The sequence below is a fragment of the Coenobita brevimanus genome, chromosome 64 (assembly GCF_032717465.1).
Source record: "Coenobita brevimanus isolate Jiangsu-jjx chromosome 64, ASM3271746v2, whole genome shotgun sequence".
Lineage (NCBI taxonomy): Eukaryota > Metazoa > Arthropoda > Malacostraca > Decapoda > Coenobitidae > Coenobita > Coenobita brevimanus.
In genome coordinates, this window is record NC_137017.1 from 10,424,025 (window position 1) to 10,445,750 (window position 21,726).

The 21,726-nt window shown below is 41.2% G+C and overlaps 1 protein-coding gene across 3 annotated transcripts in view; it reads left to right on the forward strand.

The window, feature by feature from the left end:
- Ide (Insulin degrading metalloproteinase) overlaps positions 1-21,726 on the forward strand; it is a 111,609-nt gene that overhangs the window by 48,745 nt on the left and 41,138 nt on the right. For 2 of the 3 annotated variants that reach the window (XM_080276195.1, XM_080276196.1), the window contains 5 exons: positions 3,434-3,636; positions 3,808-4,008; positions 4,804-4,941; positions 15,368-15,471; positions 19,227-19,422. In XM_080276195.1, coding sequence (XP_080132321.1) covers positions 3,434-3,636; positions 3,808-4,008; positions 4,804-4,941; positions 15,368-15,471; positions 19,227-19,422 — 842 coding nt within the window. The remainder of the gene's footprint in view (positions 1-3,433; positions 3,637-3,807; positions 4,009-4,803; positions 4,942-15,367; positions 15,472-19,226; positions 19,423-21,726) is intronic. The other variant, XM_080276197.1, reaches the window with a different exon arrangement.

A 21,726-nucleotide genomic window follows, 5' to 3' on the forward strand; every position in this document is an offset into this window, starting at 1 on the left:
CGTCAAAACATGGACGATTTTCCATCAGGACAGTTCGCACCCTGGACAATTCCCTGTCATTCTATAAATATACTTATTATTAATTAATCAGTACTTTAATAACTCGAAGATATAACAAGAGAAATTAGAGGAAGAGAATCAATAGTAGAAATACTAAAACAAAATGAATTACAGGTGGTAGCAAATACTGTACAGTAGGCAGAATAAAGAAACGAAGAGAAGTACGGTAATTATGAATATGAGGAACAACATAGAAATGAACAATAGAGACAGAGAAAAAAAATAGTCATGTTGTTTAACCCTTTAACCGTGGGCTTGATTTGCTTTTTCTTGCGGCACCCGCGGGCATATTCGCGCTCCGACAGCCTCTCTAAAATTATTTGCCAAAAATCAATTATTAGTCCTAGAATATTAAAATCACATATGCTTATGGCACATACCTTCAGCTTTCTCCTGGGGTGTTGTTGAGCCTTCGTCGAGTACCGTAGGACTTGTGGAGACCTCTGAAGTTGGGTAACGAAGTCTCCTCTTTACACTTCCCGACAACCCGTAATATGATTACCACAGCCTGATATTATCACTAGAAACACCATTCTATGATTCTCAAATAGTTTGGAATCCATATTCCAAAAAAAAAAACACTGTGAAAGCAATGAAAATTACGAGGACATATGACCTTCCCACTTGCGCTAGTTCGCCGCTGGTGGTGTCATTTATTATTCATAAAAATACTCACAGTTTATATTTCTATTACTATATAACACTTATATATATCTATAGTCTTTATCCATAAGTTTCCTTCAGTAATAGTACACTCAACCCTCGGCTATCATGGGTTCCGCTATAGCGTATCTCGCTATCATGCCTATATAAAAAACTACCCAAATACCTTTATCATGCACTAAATGCCTGCTATCGTGCACCGCAAATGTTCGAAAATTTAAGAAAGGCCAGGCTCCAGTGCTCCGCCCAGCCAACAGAAGCTTCACTCCGTGATTGGTCGTGTGACATCAGCGCCAGCCGAGCACTGATTGACCACCCGACCGAGTCTCCTGGCTGCCAAACCATTCAAGTGCGCGCCCTCAGATCGTGAACAGTGATAGCGAGAACAATAACCTTTTTTATGATATGACCATGGCCAACGTACCCCCTCCCCGTCCCCCTACCATCACCCAACATAATGCTGTGGCACCTGGCAGGGAAATAAAGAAGAGGAAGAACCTAAGTTATGCAGATCAACTGGAAATGTGAAACTTATAGAGAATGGTGAGACCAAGCGAAGTGTGGGGAAGAAACATAACATAAATGAATCAACTGTGAGGAGTATTTATAAGACGTACTTGAAAGCCCAGGGGAATTCAAAATAACACAGAATCGCAAAAGTGACGCCCCGCGGTATGATCCCTTGCTCCCAAGCATCACGAAAGTGACGCCTCGCGGTTAAGGGGTTAAGGACAAGAGCTCCGGGATGGGAGTAGGCACCACCAACAACAAGCCATGTGCAAGACGATGCTCTATTGTCGACGGCCATTTTGCGACTGTCCTGCCAGCAGCCAGCCCTCTACAGCCTAGTGCTGCACTTTCAGCTTGTACCTTCCATGTGTGGACATGCATTTCACTGCAATTTAATTGTATGTATTTTCTTTGTATTTTCATCACAACTTACCTGTTTCAAGATGGCAAGCAAGAGTGGTTGTTCGGGTAACATTGGTAATGGACGAGAGCAGCCTGGCACCTCTAAATCTTCGCAGCCAAAGGAGAAATGGGAATACAGGAAAGGGCAGAAATACACCAAGTATACTGTACACTTGCTGACAGTATGGCAGTACAATCCAGAACTACAGTTACTTAACCACAATTATGGTTCATAAAGTTTACTGGGGTGTGGGCAAAAAATCATGATATTAGGTAGTTAGGTTCGGAGGCTCTGGACCCAAAATAATTTTTCTCATAAGAAGTTCAGTTTAAATTTTGATGTTTTCAATTTCGATGCGGTTTTTTGGTACATATCCCCATCGTAATTTGAGAATCCACTGTATATATATACAGTGGAATCTCAAATTTCGACAGTTTAGAATACGACAAATCAAATTTCAATGTGTTTTGGAGTGGTCCACCCACCTCACTTTTTGATGCAAAGTCACTTATTTCGATGCTCTCAGGGCCAGACCCCAACCAAAACAAGCAAAGATAATATTTTTTATGCAAAACAAAATGCTGTAAGTGAAGGAAAATTATAAGAAAAAGTATGAGCCTAACCTAATATGTGACGTGTGTCAAGGAGAGAATGACTATCAGCATCATGTATTCATATGTGAAGCATATGATGATATGGTTCCGAGACAATTCACCATCAAGTCAATTCGCTTGTCAGATAATTCCCCATCAAAACATGAACGATTCCCCGTCAGGACAATTAGCACCCTGGACGATTCCCCGTCATTCTATAAATATACAGTACTTATTAATTAACCAGTACTTTAATAACTCGAAGATATAACAAGAGATATTAAAGGAAAAGAATCGGTAATAGAAATACTAAAACAAAATAATTACAGGTAGTAGCAAATACAGTAGGCAGAATACTAAAACGAAGAGAAGTAATTATGAAAATAAGGAGCAACATAGAAATGAACAGTAGAGACTGAGGAAAAAATAAAAATCATGTTGTTTAAAGACAAGAGCTCCCGGATGGGAGTAGGTGCCAACAACAACAAGCCATGTGCAAGGCAATGTTCTGTTGTCGGCGGCCATCCTGCGACTGTCCTGCCAGCAGCCATCCCTCTGCAGCCAAGTGCCACACTTTCAGCCTGTACCTTCCACGTGTAGACGTGCATTTTGCTGCAGTTTAGTTGTATGTATTTTCTTTGTATTTTCGTCGCAACATACCTGTTTCAAGATGCAAGCAAGAGTGGTTCTTTGGGTAGCAGTGGTAATGGACGAGAGCAGCCTGGCACCTCTAAATCTTCGCAGCCAAAGGAGAAATGGCAATACAGGAAAGGGCAGAAATGCACCAAGTATACACTTGCTGACAAGGCGATATACACTTGCTGACAGTATGGCAGTACAGTGCAGAACTACAGTTACTTAACCACAATTATAGTTCATAAAGTTTACAGGGGATGTGGGCAAAAAATCATGATTGTACGTAGTTAGGTTCAGAGGCCCCGGACCCAAACTAATTTTTCCCATAAGAAATTCAGTTTAAGTTTCGATGATTTGAATTTTGCGGTGATATGTAGGTACATATGCCCATCGAAATTTGAAATTCCACTATATATATATATATATATATATATATATATATATATATATATATATATATAATATATATATATTTATATATATATATATATTATTATTAAATTAATTAATATTATTGTTATATTATTATTATTAATATTATTATTATCCTTACTACTAATCTTTGCAGAGAGTTTAAATGAACTTGAGGAGATGGTACTCAGACTGTTCAGCGAGGTTGAAAACAAAAATGTATCAATACCAGAGTGGACTACACACCCCTTTGGGCCAGACCAGTGTCAAAAGGCTGGCTACGTTGTCCCTGTCAAGGACATACGAAGCTTGTACATCACTTTTCCTATCCCAGATCTCAACCCTCATTACAAATCGGCAGTAAGTTGACAGTTATTGTCAGTCTGTTTGTATACATCAGAACACCATATTCTTTCCTTGGGAGCGTGGTTGTTATCTGAATCATATGTTAGGACATCATAATGATGATGATGATGATGCCTCTGTCACATGAAGATGATGATAATGTCTCTCTCGGCCCCCCTTTCACAGCCTGGACACTATCTCGGACACCTGATTGGACACGAGGGCCCTGGGTCACTGCTGTCCTATCTCAAGGGGCGAGGGTGGGTCAACTCACTGGTGGGGGGTCAGAAATCTGGAGCAAAGGGATTCGGCTTCTTTGTGGTCAATGTGGACCTGACGGAGGAGGGCATAGAGCATGTTGAAGATATTGTTTCAGGGGTATTCCAGGTAATAACAATAGTAATCAATGTATCTCTGAGTCCATTAGCCAATCTTCTATTTCCCTATCAGGATCACAGTATTTTTGGGGCTGGACTACTCATTCCAGACATTTAGGGGGAGCGTAACCAGTTGCTTGGCCGAGAGTTACTTTACTTGAGTAATTAATCCCTGTCACCCCTTTTTAAGTAGACCACTGTGGGTCACATCTAGTTGGAGTGCCTTGACACTCCAGACCGTCAGGTGTCTAAAGATAAAAATCCAAGGAGAAAGTTAAGAAGAGGAAGAGCTGTCAACAGCATGTCTAGTGATAGTTTTCTCCCTATGAGCCTGACTGAAGTAGGGTTTAGAACACATGAAAGTCATTACATCAGAGGTTTTCCTGGTAATTTTGATCCACTGTTATCAGAACAAAACTTCAAACAACACTGAAATTCTTTCATCTAAATTTTACCCACTGATTTGTCCATTTGCAGCTTATTTCACATAGTTCAGTGGCAGAAAAAGAAGACAGTCCTGTGGCAATACATACTTTCCATTGCACTTCTTCATGACTGGTATCATATTCTGTGATACTCTTGTTACAGCTCAGCATTCAAGATAGAGAGTGGGTAATTTTAAGCCAAGGTAAAGTGAAAAGAGTATGGTTTCCAAGCCAGAGAGAGATCAACTTTAGACCAAGTTATCATGAAGAGATTATAATACTGTATTTCAAATTCCACCCCATTTTCAGTACAGCACATGAGCTTAAAGGTAAAAGTTAAAAGAAGAAAGTTATCATATTAGCTTGAGTCTTGTTTTCAGTACTTGAACCTGCTGGTACGTGAGGGTCCGCAGCAGTGGGTGTTTGAGGAGTGTCGGGACCTGAGCATTATGACCTTCCGTTTCAAGGATAAGGAACGGCCTCAGTCGTACACATGTGGCCTCTCTGAGCAGCTGCACGTAAGCTCTCCTCATACCCTTGTCATCTACCCTTTACCTGTACCCTCTTCATCTGTAGTATGCCTTTACCTTCTTCCTCTGGCTTTTACCACTATCCTTTCCCTTTGACTTTTACCCCTACCCTCTCACCTCTGCTGTCATCTGACTTCTACCTCTCCCCTCACACATCTTTTTTCACACCCCTACTGTCTGCCTTTACCCTGATAGCTTTACCCTTTCAGTGGTGCTGGAGAGGGACAACTTGTTGTGATACCAGTATAACTGGGCAGTGGAGCTGCATTGTTTTGCAGGTGTCCCTCAACTCCCTCCCTGTCTCACAAATGGGAGATAGTGGATGACAGGAGAGGGACAACTTCAGCTTATAGTCCACTGATTTCAGTTTCAGATGAGCCTAGGGCAACGACAGCAAAACATCCCTTTGGACCCTTTCATTATTATAACCTGTCTGTAATCCTCTGCACTGATTTGTTTCAAATTGGCTTACACAGAAAAATGTGCTTTGTGCTTACTTAATTCCTCTGTGGCCATGGGTCTGGAAATCATTGGGACCCACAGGCTGGCCTTAGCACCAATTTTTCAAGTTTCAAAAATCAATTTTTTTTTTCTTGCCAAATTGAAGAGAAACAGCTGGTGTGCCTGGCAATGCAATTTGTAGCTTTCTAGACCAATCCTGTGCATCACAGTGATTTACCAATCCTGTGCTTCGCAGTGAAGCACAAAACATTTCTCCTGATGATCGTGACTGTACACGCCAGTGAAAACTGAGAAGAGTGAAAAACATTGCTCTATGAAATATCCATATTTTCACTCCCCCCAAAATTTCAGTGGTGCTGAAATTATTTGAAATACCCAGATATGTGTATTACTAACAAAATCAGTACATAATATGGGAGGTTTTATAAAAAAGAAAAATAATTATCATCATCATCATCATCATCATCATCGTCATCATCATCATCATCCGGATCTCCTTTCCCACCCTAGGGCAGGGTGAGGAGTAGCAGTGTCCAGACAGCCCATATTTGCCCAATCCAATGGGCCACGCTTCCATCCACTCATCATTCAAGCCCCCGGAATCCTGGCTGTATCAGATACACCAAAAACATTCACTACATTCTGTAGCTTCACATAATCGTATCCGAGAGTCAGTAATTATCATGATTATCATTTTTCACATTTTTGTATGTTCATTGTGTTTATGCAAGTATCGAGTTATTTCTGTTGTCTGGGTTGTTTAGTTTGTGTCCAAAGAGAGGCGAGAGATGATGTTTTTAGACTCTTAACAAGATAAGGGTCCTCCATTGTGTGTACAAGCTGAACCGCAGCGGCTAAAATTCGATACAACTCACGATTAGCACTTTGCATGAGGAAACTAGTGTGAAGGAAGAGAAGGTTTTACATCCATATACAGTAATCCCTCCAAGATCCGACGTAAGAGGGCCAAAGGTATGTCCGGGACTTTGGTTTCATCAGGGACTTGGGAAAAAAATGCCCCTGGACAAGTACTGATAGACCCCAACCCAACCTAACTTTGAAAGCCACCTAAATACAGTGCACTCGCATAACTCACGCACTACTAACTCACGAAGTATCTAACTCACGGTGTCCTTATGTAAGTCACCATTATCACCAAACTCACGGAAAATGCTCAAACTTACTTTTCTCCACTAGAAAATTACTGTACTTATTTCTGAGGAGATGTTTAACTCACAGTATTTTAGCCGCAACTCGCAACTGGAAGCCAATCATATTTAAGCACACAGTCCTTGTGATTGTGCAACCAATCAAAACAATGTTTTCTCCACCCACGCCACCTACGCCTAGTGGCCAGGACTGCAACTATTGTCAGACTCAAATATGAAGTCTGTTTGGGTGGGGCCCGTAAGGGGATTACCCTCTCTACAGCTTTGCTGCATCAACCCCAGTACCTGTCTCTCTCTTTGTCATATGTCAGCTGTTTACCATTTGAAATTGTGTATTAAACAGTCTGTACTTATTAAATATATTAAATAAGGCTATATAGTGTTATGAATGTGTCGCTTTTTAGGATAATAACAATGATTTGTATAAATTCCACACCACGTGACAACGTCACTTTCTGACATTGCCAGAGGTCAAGGACTCTATGTATGTCACCACCTCAGACTACATGTGACCGGTCACTTCCCTTATAGGTTTGGCAGCGCTGTGGAGAGGGGAATCCCCACATGGGCCCCACCCAAACGGTTTTCATATTTGAGTCTGACTATAGGCCTACCAAGCGAGATTTTTAGTCTACACACGTACACCTACCTGCGAGCTCCTTCCCTGCCTTTTTGTGCTTTCCTGCCTTTTTTATGGTTCACCATGACTGAAAACAATCAAGCAAAGAGTTCTTCATCCAGGAAAGGACTGAAGCAGAAGCCACCACTGAGCTACACCCTGAAAATAGAGCTACAGTAATTCGGAGGATAGACAACGGCGAGAGGAAGTCCAAGATGGCCAAGGAGCTGGGTCTGAACGAGTCCACAGTATGCACTACAGTATCTACAAAAGTAAGGACAAGATAATGAATAATGAAGCTGATTTTGAGAGCTCCTTAGTGAGGCTGCTGAAGAAGAAGCATTACTGCAGCAGCAGCATGAGGCACCGTAGGCTAGTGTGCCGAAACCGCTACCCATCTGTCATCGACGAAAGCAATGTCATCAGTAGGATTAAGGTAGATGCTTTTCAGTATTGTTTTTTTTTATCATACTAGGCTATGTAATGTCTTTTAATATTGTTTATTATCATTATAAGATATGCAATACATACTTCTGAGCCAGGATGTTAGTGTTAAGTGATGTTAAGAGGGGTTCCGGTAATGTTATACTTGGCTACCCGACACCATGGCAGAATCAGATATATTTTTCCCCATAAGGTGTGTTTTTTTTTAACATGTTTTTCCAACTCGTGACATGAGTTCGGAAGGAAAGTTAGGCGAGTGCAATGTATCTCCCTACCAGACATGCACAGCAACTATTTAAGGCCCTATTCACACAAATAAGGGACAGAAACCATAAACTAAATGAAAAGGAACCAGAGAATGAGATTTTAGAAGTGAGTATGGAAAATATTTAGCAGTGTACAGGGTACTTATGGCACGTCCATGACTGTCGTGAAGATTAATCCGCCTCTTCTATAGCTCTGACAGTGATGAAGGTGCACTTGAAGCACGTACAGTAATCCAGTGTTGCACTGCACTTAGTCCTTTGCACTATGAATTGTAATTGTTTAACACTGCTCATTCTGTTCTTACTTGCGCCATGCCAGTTGCAACATGTCAGTTTTTCACTCAGCACATAATCCTTTGCACTCTGAATTCTGATTTCTTAACATTGCACAACACTGTAAATTCCCATGTTGCCTAGTGGCGAGGTATTGCAGTTTATTCACTGTCCACCACAAAAGCTATCACGTGGGCAGCCATGGCGACGAGCATGCAGTCACAATGGTAGGTAGGTGGGAAGTGGGGGAAGTGGGGAGGATGCAGGGGCGCTCTAGCGGATGTCGCCAGAACTATGCGCCAAAACTCAGCTGTTCGTCACCGCACAGCAAGTTTAGAGTACGGATGAACACATATCGGCCTTTTTTTTTTTTTTTTTTTTTATTTTTTTTTTTTTTATACCCAAGCACAAAATGTCTGGGACTTGGGCATCCATTTCTTAAAGGGATTATTGTATTCACCATGAGAACACCTCACATGTTGCTGGAAAATATGTGTAAAACAAGAAATATGTAAAATTAACAAATTCAAATAATATCTGTTCTTATGAATGAAGATGGAGTTGAGAGGTATATGAGGGAGGGGGGGGTGAGTTGGGGGGAGGGGAGTCAAATGGTGGGTGACAGAGTGACTTGGAGGCGTTTTGTCTGCGGCCACCCTTTGCGGGATTAGGGCGTCGGGCTATAGATAGATAGATAGATAGATAGATGAATGAAGATATCATAATTATCAGTGTTTTTCATCATTCTTATGTTTATAATGTTTATTCCTGTATGTATTTTTTTTTTTTTTTACTGTGGGTGGTCTAATTCATGTGGAAAGAGAGCAGAAGGATGCTATTTTTAGTCTATTTCAAGATAATGAGTGCTGCTGTGTGTGTATAGACTGAACCATCATGGCCAAGATTCTATATGACCCAAGATTAGTGCCTCGCAAAATGGGATTGGTGTGAAGGGAAGGGAAGGTTTTACATTCATATATTTTGCGATGAGAACACCTCATATGTTGCTGAATTGCATGTGCAGAACAAGAATTATGTAAAATGAACAAATTTAGTACGTAAAACAGTACCCTCGCGTCCAACACGGTAATATTGTCATGCACAGATTCCGTGTTGGACAAACAACAGAGTGTATGGGGAAAAACAAATTATGTCATCAACCCTAGGAAAAGTCACCCTAAATACCTACCATATACCTATACATATATTCGTACTGCTGTAGTTGCAATAAATGGTATTATACTATGAATGATAATTAACCTTTTAGGATAGTGTTGGTGGGCTTGCTGGGAGTGGAAGGTGGTTTCCGAAGCTGTAGGTAGTCCTACTGGGTCCCCGGAGGATGGCTGCTGGTGTCACTAGCAGGTAATGGCTGCTGCATTTCCTCAACCTCCCTCTTAAATCCTTTGAAATTCCTCTCCCCTTTCTTCTTCCTCTCGATGATTTCTAGCTTGGTGGCGTGAGGGAGGTGCCACCGCTTCTTGGGGTTCTCAGGAGGCTTCCTAGGCATCGTGAGCAGGGTAAAATGCAATAGCAAGGGCAGAAAATGCAGCAAGAAAAGAGCACTGTTCAATGCGAATTATGTGACTGAGTGGCGCTGTGGCGGGAGAAATTTAAACAAAACAACATGTGAGAGCAGAAGCATTTTTAATTGGGCGACATCATGATCACATCACGATAGTGGGTGGGGGAGGCTACTTGATCGGAAGTTTTGATTGGCTGTCAGCGTCATGGGAATGTCCAGTATGACCATGTTGGACCAGGGGTGATCGTGCTAGAGGCGAACTCTACGGATTTCGCCCACTTCTCGGAGCTACGTCTGTGTTATGCTAACACACCCGTGTTACATTAATTAAATCGTACTAATTTTTTGCTCTCCATACTGGACGCGAATTATGCTGGACAAATGCGTGTTGGACGCGAGGGTACTGTACTGTGTATGTACTTACAGATAAAAAGATACTGTGATTTTGAATGTTTTCCCTCTTTTTTTATATTTATAATGTTTATTCCAGTATGGATTTTTTTTTTTTTCTTTTTTACTCTGGGTAGTTTAGGAAAGAGAGGAGAAAGATAATGGGTGCAGCTGTGTAGGGACAACCCTTGCAGTAAAAAAACAACAAGGCCAGAGATAAACACGGTAGGCTGGGAGAAGAGATGCAGGGGGTTGGTAAGATAAACAAGGAATATGAATATTTCTTCTGCAAAAAAAAAAAAAAAAAAAAAAAAAAAAGAAGTAGAGGAAAACAGTACAATAAAAGAAATAATGACAATATGAGCAAGGAAAAAAAAAAAAAACTTAGCTTTTATACTGTAGGGTTGGGGGTTGTAGAGTGGGGAGAACGAGGGAGCGGAAGGGATGCTTATCTCCTTCCCCTCCCTGGTCAGATGCAAACATTGATAAGCAGTCACTGTTTGGGCAACACACTTTCTTTCTTTTCTTGACTTTCTCGTTTTCTTATTCATACTTACACTAACACTTGAGGGGAACAGAAGATGGACCTCCACTCATGACTGATTCATGAGATGTACAGACTACCTAAATGGTTTGGAGGCTAGAGTAGGTCTGTGTCAGCATCTCTCAGACCTTCGTTCCCTTCCCAAAATTGTTCATAGTTTTTTACAGGTTGCGCTGCATCAACGCCACTGGCCATGCTCCAGTAAAACATCGTTCAATGCTGGCGGCCGTAGAGGGGTTAAAGGGGTCATACAAGATTGATTGTTGCTATTTTTAACTCTTACAGTTGAGGCAACTCTAGTATTCTGTTCCTGTTAATACCAAGTTATTTGATTTAGTTGAAAGTTAATAAAAGAAACTGAGTGTGTAAATGTTGTTGTCATAACTAATTCATCATCAGGACAGCTGATCTATTCTGTGCAAGCTAACAGCAGTTTTAGTCAGCTGAGAGTGAGTTAATAGATGAGCCCTGGATTATTAATATAGTCAGTCTTGACTATTTCATCATCAGGACAACTCTTTTATCCTATTCGAGTTAATGCCATATGATTTTTTTGAGCTGAGAGTGAGTCAGTGAAGAATTTTTTCCTTCTCAGTATTACTCACTGTAGTCTGATTGACTTGTGCACCTGAGATATATGGGGCAAGTAGGGTGTGTTTGATTCGAGGCTGCTGATTGGCAGCCGATGATGTCATTGAAGTAAATGCAGACATGTATTGTAGTGCAACATGCAGATGTGGGTGTACGCTGTTGATGGATATTATAGTGCAACATGTGGATGTAGGTGTACAACGTGGGTGGATGCAGTGCAACATGTGGATGTGGGTGTACACCGTTGGTGAATGTTACTGCAGATGTCACTCATCATTTTATAAATTATATAATTAACTTTAATTTTCTTTGATAACAGTAAACTTTTAAAGCTAATTTTTACCTCTTTAGTTTCGGAAATTATTCCAGATTTAAAATAGCCGCTTACATTGTAGGCAGTTTAGAAATAAAAATGTATCATAAACGGGTGATTTCAGACTCGGGGCAAATTCGGACATTATTGCAATAAAAAATTATTTATATTAATAATGAATGAACATATTAGAAATCTGTTTGTGCTCAATTGTTTGGAATTCTTTACTGTACTTTTGTGTGTAACGATCTTTAATATATCACATGACACTTTCCAAATAAATACTATAAAGCAAGCATATATAAAAAAATAAAATTTGTATCATCGGCAAAATTCCTTTGGCAGACATGTTGATGAATAGATACAGGGAAGTCTTTGGTGCCCAGATGTACTTTCATGAGTAGTGTGAAAGTGCAAAGTAAGTAATTGGCGTTATCTTCTCAGTTAATCTCTTGATTGGGCATTTAATGAAATTTTTACAGTTTTAATGCAAATTGGAGTCAGTTTGGACATTGGAGTCAATTCAGTCTGGGGGAGTATGAACAAAAAAAATAATTTTTTTTTCCAACGTTCTGTTGTCTACAAATTGCCAGCTGTGGATATTGTGTGTAAGTGGATTCATATGTGCCATTTACAGGTATACTCTTGAGCTGTTATGGTACTGCCTGGTTAAGCAAGGACACCCAGTGACTCAAACATATACGAAAAGAACTGGTGGAGATTGAGATCCTTATCATAGGGAAAAATCAAGCAAGAAAATGATAAAGACAAATAATCATGATAAACATCACCTTTAACTAATTTCCCATTGTTCTTCCATAGGAAAAAATTATTAGTCAGAAATTATTGTTAAGTATATACAGAACTAAAGTTTGTTGCTAGATTTATATTACCTACATGTGTTCTAATATGTTTTATTTTAACAAAAAATTAATAAATAGTGCTATTGTGTTCATATCTCATTATAGTCATTAGCTTATTTTCTCAGGGAGTGACATTATTTTTGTACTGGAAGAACATTTTTTTTTTTTTTTTTTTAAAGCCCCAAAACATTCGAAATGGCCCCACACATGGCGGAGACTAAACTGGGAACCCAGGGTAGTCATCTGCATTCATTTTCTATTTATATACGAATTTATACAGGTACAGTGTGTCCGAATTCACCAAAGTTTGAGTACAAATTCGGAACCTCATTACTATGTTTGCTATAATTATGTATGAAGCATTTAAAAATTTTTACTGCTATGAATTGATACCCTAGTGGACCAGCCCCACATACAATACTTAAGATCTTGGATTGAACTAAAAACTTGATTACATGACATAAAAACACGAAAAAATCTCCCAAATTCACCGCAGTTTACGATATTTGTTTTACAATAAGAAGAGCTGTAGATAGTAGTAGTAGTAGTAGTTGTTCCCTAGGCAGTCTGGCCGAACAGCCCCGAGTCCCTTAGGAAGGCCATGGCCGAGACCGGGCTTTCACACAGAGCTCTCAAAGAGTGTATGTTGTGTTGTTGGCGTAGCTGATTGTGTGCAGTGCAGTCTTCCATAATGTGCTTAATAGTATGGGGTGCTGTGTTGCATCCTGGACAGGCATCAGTGACGGAGTCATCCAGCCTCTTCTGGTAGCTTAAGAGGGCTGGATGGTGCCCACATCTCAGCCTGGACAAGTGGACCCTGTCCTCACAAGGAAGATAGGATTCAGAAGGGTGGATGTCAGGAGGCCGTGCATGCAGCTGTGTGTTGTCTTTAAGTGACTGAATGGAGCGGCGAGTGATCTGAGTGTGGATATGCTTCTGGAAGCTGGTCTGAGGTGGGCGAGGAGGGAGAGATGACAGTATTTGTGTATGGTATCGTGTGCTGAGTGTTGTTTTGATGTTCCTTGGTGTGTGTGGATGTGCTGCCATGTACTGTAGTGGATGTTGTGGGTTTGTGGAGGCTGCAGCAAGAAACTGGGTGCCTCTCATGTCTAGGTGATCCTTGACCTTGAGGACTTTGGTTTCTTGATGTAGGTGGTCTGTGGGTGTAGTAGCTGTGCAGCCTGTGATTATTTTTAGGGCCTTATTCTGTATGGTCTGTAGGGTGTTGTAGTGTGTTTTGGTGAGGTTAGAAGACCAGGCAGGGCTTGCATAATTCATCACTGAACGTATGTATTGTTTGTATACTGTGGTGGTGGTTTCTTTATTGTGTCAGAATGCTGTATGGGCAAGTGACCTCAGAGCATTGAGTCTTGGTGTTATTTTATTTTTAATGTTTGTGATGTGTTGTTTGAATGACATTGATGTATTGTATGTTACACCAAGGATTTTGTGTGTGTGTGTGTGGTGGTGGAGTGTTGTTTATGGTGAGATGTGGGATGTGACTATGTTCTGCTGTCCAGTTTGTGAGAAGAGTAACTGTAGCTTTGGCTGGGGCTATTTTGAGCCTGTTTGTGGTGAACCATTCATGTAGTTTGTTGAGGTAAGGTTGAATGATGTGTGCAGCTGTGTTTGAGTTTTGGTGTGTACATGTAAGTGTTATATCATCTGCATAGGAAGCTATGTGTATCTGTGGTGTGTGGGGTGTGGGTATGTCGTGCATGTATGGATTAAAGAGTGTAGGGGACAAAACAGATCCTTGGGGGACGCCGTTTGTGAAGTTTCTGATGTTAGAAGACTGACTGGCAAATGTTACGTGTGCACATCTCACTGCTAAGTAGTTTGCCAGCCATCTTTTTGTGTTATTGTGCATGTTTATGTTGAGTATTTTGTTTGTGAGGTTGTGGTGGGTGATGGCATCAAAAGCTTTGCTAATGTCTAGTGTGACTAGGAGTGTTCTGTGTGGTGGCCTAGCTGAATTCATGCCATCGAAAACTCTCTGTGTAAGGTCTGTAAGAAGGGTGTTTGTAGAGTGTAGTGGCCTGAAGCCATGTTGTGACTGGGCTAGGGGAATGTGAGGTGTAACTAGTTGTAGTATCAGTCGTTCAGTGACTATGGAGGGGGTGCAGAGGAGTGTGATGGGGCGACGTGAGGATGGTAACGTGGGGTCTTTGTTGGGTTTAGGGATAGTGATGATATTGCCATGCTTCCAGATGTTGGGTATTATGTTGTGTGAGTAGCTGTAGTTTGATATGTTGGTGAGTGCTTGTATGCCTTGTGGTCCTAGGTTTAAAGGTGAATGTTGCTTATGTTGTCTGGTCCACAGGCAGATGAGTGCTTGAGGTTGTTAATGATGTGCTTCGTCTGGTTGTAAGTGAAAGGTGCGTAGTCTGGGTCTGTGGGGAACTGTCTCTTACGTCTGATGATACGTCGGTCTTTCGGATGGGGGGTTAGATGGCTGACTTGTGAAAAGTGATTGATGAGAGAGTTTGCTTGTTGTTTGTTTGAGGGTATGGTGTCTGTTGTTGTGATGGCAGCGTGTGATTGTGTGTTGTTGCTGTTGGAAAGTGTGATGCTGTTTAGTGTTTTGTAGAGTTTGCTGATGTTTGTTTTGTGGTCAAGTGTTTGGAGGTAATTTTTCCAGTTTAGTGTTTGCTGTTCTGATATTTTACTGTTTATTTGAGTGTTGAGTTCTTGTATTTGTTGTATGGTGTCTTGTGTATGGGGTGTTGGGGAGTGTCGCAGTGTGTCCCGTTGTCTGATGAGGCTTTGAATTTCTGGTGTGAAGTCATTGGCAGCCAATCAGCAGCTGCGAAACAAACACACCTTAGTCGCCCCATAGATATCAGCTACACAGGTCAATCAAATAGGATATAGAAGAATTGAATGATGGTTACCAAATTGAAGTGAATAGATTATATGTTTTTTATTTATTTATTTTTTTTATTTTTTTTCCAGTATTACCCACTGGAAGAAGTGTTGTGTGGTGGTTACCTCCTGAGTGAGTACAAACCAGAGCTTATCAAGATGGTTCTCAGTCACCTGACTCCAGACAACATCAGGTGTGTGAATGTGTGTCACCTCCATGGAATACACTTGCTCTAAAATATTGTAAAGTTAAGTTGAATTCCTCTTGTTTATTGTACCGTACTTACCTCACGAATCCTTTCATCCACCATCCACTCTAGTATTGGCATATCAAGAGTGTAGGGGCCTGGGGATAGGCTGTGCAGTCCAGGCATTTAAGGTGAGACTGACTGGTTACTTCCTCCAAAGGGACGATTATTCATTCATTCATTCATCATCCAGTCCTACATTGCCCCATAAGGAGCATAGGAGCCTGGGGCTAGGCAAGTTGGTCCTGACATTTAAGATGAGAGTGACCAGCCTCACTCATCCCTGAGTGGCATTATGTGAGCAAGAAACCCCAGCCACCTCTTGGATATAAACCTGCACCGGCTCAATCTGATTGGAGCGCTGTAATTACCTACTAAACCACCAGGCGCCAAAATTTGGTTATATGGTTACCATCCAGTTTAGTAAATGGCTTCCTGGTGTACAGGAAACCATTTGGCTTGTCACTCAGTGTAGGGTCACCCACAGGCAGAAGGAAGAGGAAAGAATGAAGGAATGAAAGACAAGGGGGAGTGTAAAGTCACCTGTAGGCAGAGGGATGAGGAAAGAATTCATGAAAGTAAAGACAGAAGAGGATGGAAGGAAAGAAGGATGGAGAGGACAGAGCAGACACCCAAGAGCAGCACTACATCGAGTGGGTGGATGGTGAACGCTCCCACCTACCACAAGGAAGATTATTATTATTGTTTGTTTTTTGTTTTTTTTTTATAACAGAACAGAGGGGAAAAAAAAAAATCAAAAGTAGACCCTGATGGACCACATCAAAAGTATGCAAATACTGTATAATGTCAAGAATTGACCTGATGTCTTCATTATACAGTATCACAATATGCTGAACTTTGTCTTTTAAAAGATGTAGTATGGTATTGCTAGTGATATCGTGATGTACAGTACAGTATCTGTATTTTCAAGAAGATTTTTTTTTTTTTTTTTTTTTTTTTTTTTTTTTTTAAGGTACTTGTCCATACCAGGCTGAATATTATGTCCTCTCTTTATCCATACTGTACAGTATTCATCATCATCATCCATACCACTTTTCCCATCTTTGGATGGGATGAAATAGGGTCTAGAGAGCCAGTGGAAAAAATTATAAGAGTAACTAACTAAAGTCTGGTCAGTTGAATGGGCCACACACTCATTCACTCACTGTTTAAACCTTCAGGATCTTGACTCCACCTCATAGGAACAGGCATCCACACTTATCCGCTTCATAGGCTACCACAGTGATGAAGAGAGAGTTATATAAACCCTTTCACTCCAGTGGTGTATTTTTATTTCATTAATGCTGTCTCCAGACGGCTGTGTTCAACTGAAAGGGTTAGTGAACGCTATATCTAACTCCTCCAATTTTAAGTGCCACCCCTAAGCAAACTAGATTGTTTGAAGGCAGCAAGACTGAAATAAGAGACATAAATGGAGTATAGTGGTTAAAGCTGTTTTATTTCCTAGACTCATTTCACATGTGAGCAGATTCAATGTTCTCTGGTAGATGGGGGTGCCTACAATCCACTCGCTTGATGTGGAGCAACCTACTGGTAACTTTACACTAAGTGACAAGTCAGTGGGTTTCATGCAGTCCTGAAAACTCTTGTGATAGGTGGTAACTGTTTTGTGTAGTCAATATATCAGTACCTGTCAGTAAAATGAATGAAGGCATCCCACCCAGAGGTGGCCCACATGGATATAATTCAAGGTGTGGTTTGGGTGTCCACAAAATACCGCTCAAGGGTGAGCAGCTTGTTACTCTTGTCATCAATATATGGACTGAGTACCCTAGCCCCAGCCTTTACATTTAACCTGGCCATAAACTGATGTCTCTCTGTTTGAAAGTTAATCTGTAACAGAAGATAAACACTAGAATATCATTCAAGTCACAAAGAAGTGTTATTGGAAAGATGTAAAGTCTTTTTCTGGCCCTGAATTATTTGCATTAAGTGGCAAAAGGATGAGAATCTTGGCCAAAATTAGCTGAGAGAACTGTAGTGTTAAAGTAATTCTTCTTTACCTTATTAAGTAAAGTTGTTTCTGCATAAGAATTGATGCTGAAAGACCTTGCTTTATTATGTCTTCTTTCTGTTCCTTTTTGCTCTTAACTCCACATTAAGATCCATCCATTCATCCATCATGTATTCCTGTGTTTCCCCTTGAGGAGCATAGGATCCCAGGGCTAGGCAAATTGGTCCTGACATTTAAGATGAGAGTGAGCAGCCTCACTCATCCCTGAGTGGCATTATGTGAGGAATAAACCCTATTCATCCCTTGGATATAAACCTGCACAGGCTCAATCGGATTGGAGCACCTTAATTACCCATCAAACCACCAGGCATAATTTGGTTATATGGTTACCATCCAGTGTAGTAAATGGTTTCCTGGTGTACAGGAAACTATTTGACTTGTCACTCAGTGTAGAGTCACCTGTAGACAGAAGGAAGAGGAAAAAATGAAGAAAGAAAGACAGAAGAGGAAGGATGGAAAGAAGATAGGAAGAGAGGAAAAGGTAGGCACCCGAGAGCAGCACTACATCAAGTGAGTGGTTGGTGAGTGCCCCCACCAACCCAAGAATTTATTTGTCAAAGTTGTCTATCTATCTGTCCATAGCCAGATGCCATGATCCTGTAAGGGGTGGCCATTTGTCTTTGAGTTTGTTGTTTCATGGGGAGGGGTACTAACCCTCTGCCAACCCACTTGCTGACATGTAGGGAACACATATGGGTTGGTTATATGGTTACCATCCAGCATTGTAAATGGTTTCCTGGCTTACAGGAGACCATTAATCTGTTAACTGCTCATGGCGGTTTTTTGAAGGTGTCTGTGGTGCGCAGACATAGGGGTGAAAATGAAATTTCCCAAAGGCCAAATTTTGTCTTAGGAATTGGGAAAACACATGCCAAAGTATATAGTAATGAAATATTAGCTCAATATTTACCTAGGTAAAGTCGTGGATGAACATCGAAGTGTCCGATTCCCTATTGGAATGTATGGTTTTCTTTTTCAGTTTCAGTTTCAGTTTCGGTTTTGAAGGCTCAAACATCCTTGCATGGGTCGGCCTTGGTCACCATGGCACTATATTTGAAATTCACCCTCGCAGCCAGGGCTGTATTGAGCAGTCGCACTTGGAGCAGCCCAGGCTGTATAGAGCAGTTAATGTGTTAAGATTGTCACTCAGTGTAAAGCCACCTGAAAAGGAAAGAAAAGTAAGAAAAAGTGACAAGAAAGATAGGAGATATAGGAAGAGAGGAGGGCAGACACAGAAGAGGAATGATAATGGTGAAGGATGAGGTAGGCTGCACAACATCTAGTGTGTGGATGATAGTCACCACCACCCTAAGTTCCCTTGCTGCTTATGAAGCTGATTTGCAAACTGACCAGATTTATTGTACATACCATTTGTATGGAAAAGTTGTGATACAGTATTTTGAAACACATTATCAGCTTATAATTTGGACAATTATAAGTTAACCTTTTAAATTAAAGGTCAGAACAACTCTGGTATTCTGCACCATCTAATACCAAATGATTATTTTCAGTTGAGAGTGAGTGTAGGATCCTGAGAGGGTTGATCCTGGTACCATTAACCCTCTAGTTTTCTGTTCCAACAAATGCCATATGATTTAGCTGAGAGTGTATCATAGGAATTAGTGAGTGTAAAGCTATTGCTGTGTAAGAAGGGATAATGTTTCAGAATTGCAGTGGTGGGCAAGGCAGTAGCTGAGAAGGCCACCTGCACTGAGAAGTGGTATGGGACCTGCTACAAAATGGAAGATGTGGCATCGGAGCTGTTGGAGAAATGGAGAAATGTGGCAGAAAATGAACTACTTCAGTTGCCTAAGAAAAATGAATTTGTTCCGTCCTGCTTTGACTTGTACAAGGATATCCAAGTTAGTTTTATTTTTTTATTTTTTATTTTATTTTTTTTTCCAGATGCCATAATCCCAGATGGGTTGCCACAGACAAATTGCCTCAAAATCATGGTGTCCGGCACCATAAGGCAACCTTTCTTCAGTTCACACAATGTTCATTCTATACATACCCCTCCAACCTGTCCCCGTATCATATCCTAGGTAGTACTGTAAATCGGCAAGCAAAGCCATTTGATATCTGTATCGGTATTGTTTTGTTTCATTTCGTTTTTGAAGGCTCCAACATGCTTGCATGCATCAGCCTTGATCACCTAATGGTGGCTCTCCATGGTGCTCCATCTCTGGCAACTTCCCTATGTAGTCCCTTATTCCTGAGGTCACACTCAATGGTTGTTTTACCAACATATATATTCTAGCACTTATTTCTCCACATCGTCCTGTTCATTGTCTTGAATGGTGAAATGCTTGAACTAAAACATACGGAGTATTAACCCATTCGATACTTAGGGTAGCGGTGCAAAAGTCAGCCGCTCGTTACTGGACAACGCTGGCAGCATCGAACCTGATCTTACCCGCTCGTTACTGGACGACGCAAGCAGTTTCTCACATGCTTGAGAGACATACCATCAAGATCAGTCCTTTCATGCCTGACAATCTCCACCTGCTCTCCCTGACACACTGCACACATGAAATCAGCATTATCTTGCAGTCTACCTCTAATACCACTACATCTCTTGTGTACCCACTTATCACAAACACTGCACACGATTAAATTACTTCCCATGTCCTTGTGGCAAATTTTATGTGGCCACTCTCCCTCTTCTTTGACAGTATTGCCACACCAGTGAAAAGTGTGACTGCAAATATTACAACTAAATAAAGGATGTAAGAATTAATTGTTGTGGGCAGTTCGTGCTTTTGTTGACTCTGTATGTACACTATTCATGTACAGTGAAATTTCAGATTTCATTGGGCATGGGTGCCAAAATATCACCGCGAAATTCAAATCATCGAAATTTAAACTGAACTTCTTATGGGAAAAATTAGTGTGGGTCTGGGGCCTCCAAACCTAGCTATGTAAAATCATGATTTTTTGCCCACACCCCCTGAAAACTTTATGAACTATAATTGTGGTTAAGTAACTGTAGTTCTGCTTAATCTATCTATCTGTCTATTGCCAAATGCCTTAATCCTGTACGGGATGGCCACAAACAAATCACTTCCACATCGCCTGTCCCCCGGCATTTCACTGCCCTGCTCCCAACTCACACCCCCCTCTCTCATATACCTTTCCACTTCATCCCTCCATCTCATCCTCGGTCTCCCCCTCTGTCTCCCCCTCTCCACCTCTCTCACACACTCTCCTTGTCAGTCTCTCACCCTCCATCCTCTCCACATGGCCAAACCACCTCAGTGTGTTCCTCCTAACGCTTCCTCTCACATCCACATCCACAGCACAACGCTTCTTTATATCCTCATTTGTCAGCCTCTCTCTCTCCATATGCCACAACAGGCTTAAATAACTCATTTCCACTGCTCTCACTCTCGACTTGTGTCCTTCCAACAATGTCCAAGCTTCACTTCCATATGTTTGAGTTGGCATCACAATACTGTCATGTAGTAACTTTTTCACTTTCATGCTCACTTCCGTTACTTAGCATTGCTTTCAAGGAACCAGCAACCTTTCTTCCTTTTTGTACCCTTTCAAGCACTTCACCCTCCAAACTTCCATCCTTATTCATCACACTCCCCAAGTACTTAAACGCATTCACATTTTCCGTTTCCTTACCATCCAACCTCACTGTACATTCACTGACTTCACCTCTCTCAAAGACCATCACTTTACTCTTCCCTACATTCACCTTTAGATTCCATTTCTTACACACTCTCCCAGACTCATCCACCAAGCCTTGCAGCTCCCCTTCATCTTCACTTAACAACACAGTATCATCTTCAAACAACAGTACAGGGAGTTTCCAGACACTACCCTCTCTCACCAGGGCCACTCCAACATCCACTACCCTACCTTGTACCTCTTTTACTACCCCATCCATGTACAGATTGAACAACCTTGGAGACATGACACATCCCTGTTTCAACCCAACCTTCAAAGAGAAAAATTCACTCAGTTCACCATCCACACGCACTGCAGCCTTAGCACCATTATACATACTCTTCACAGCATTCAACAAATTCCCATCTACTCCATATATTCTTAATACTTTCCACAATCCTTGTCTATCCATCCTGTCATATGCTGTCTCCAAATCCATGATGGCCACATACAACTTCTTTCCCTTCTCTAGAAACGTTTCCTGATCA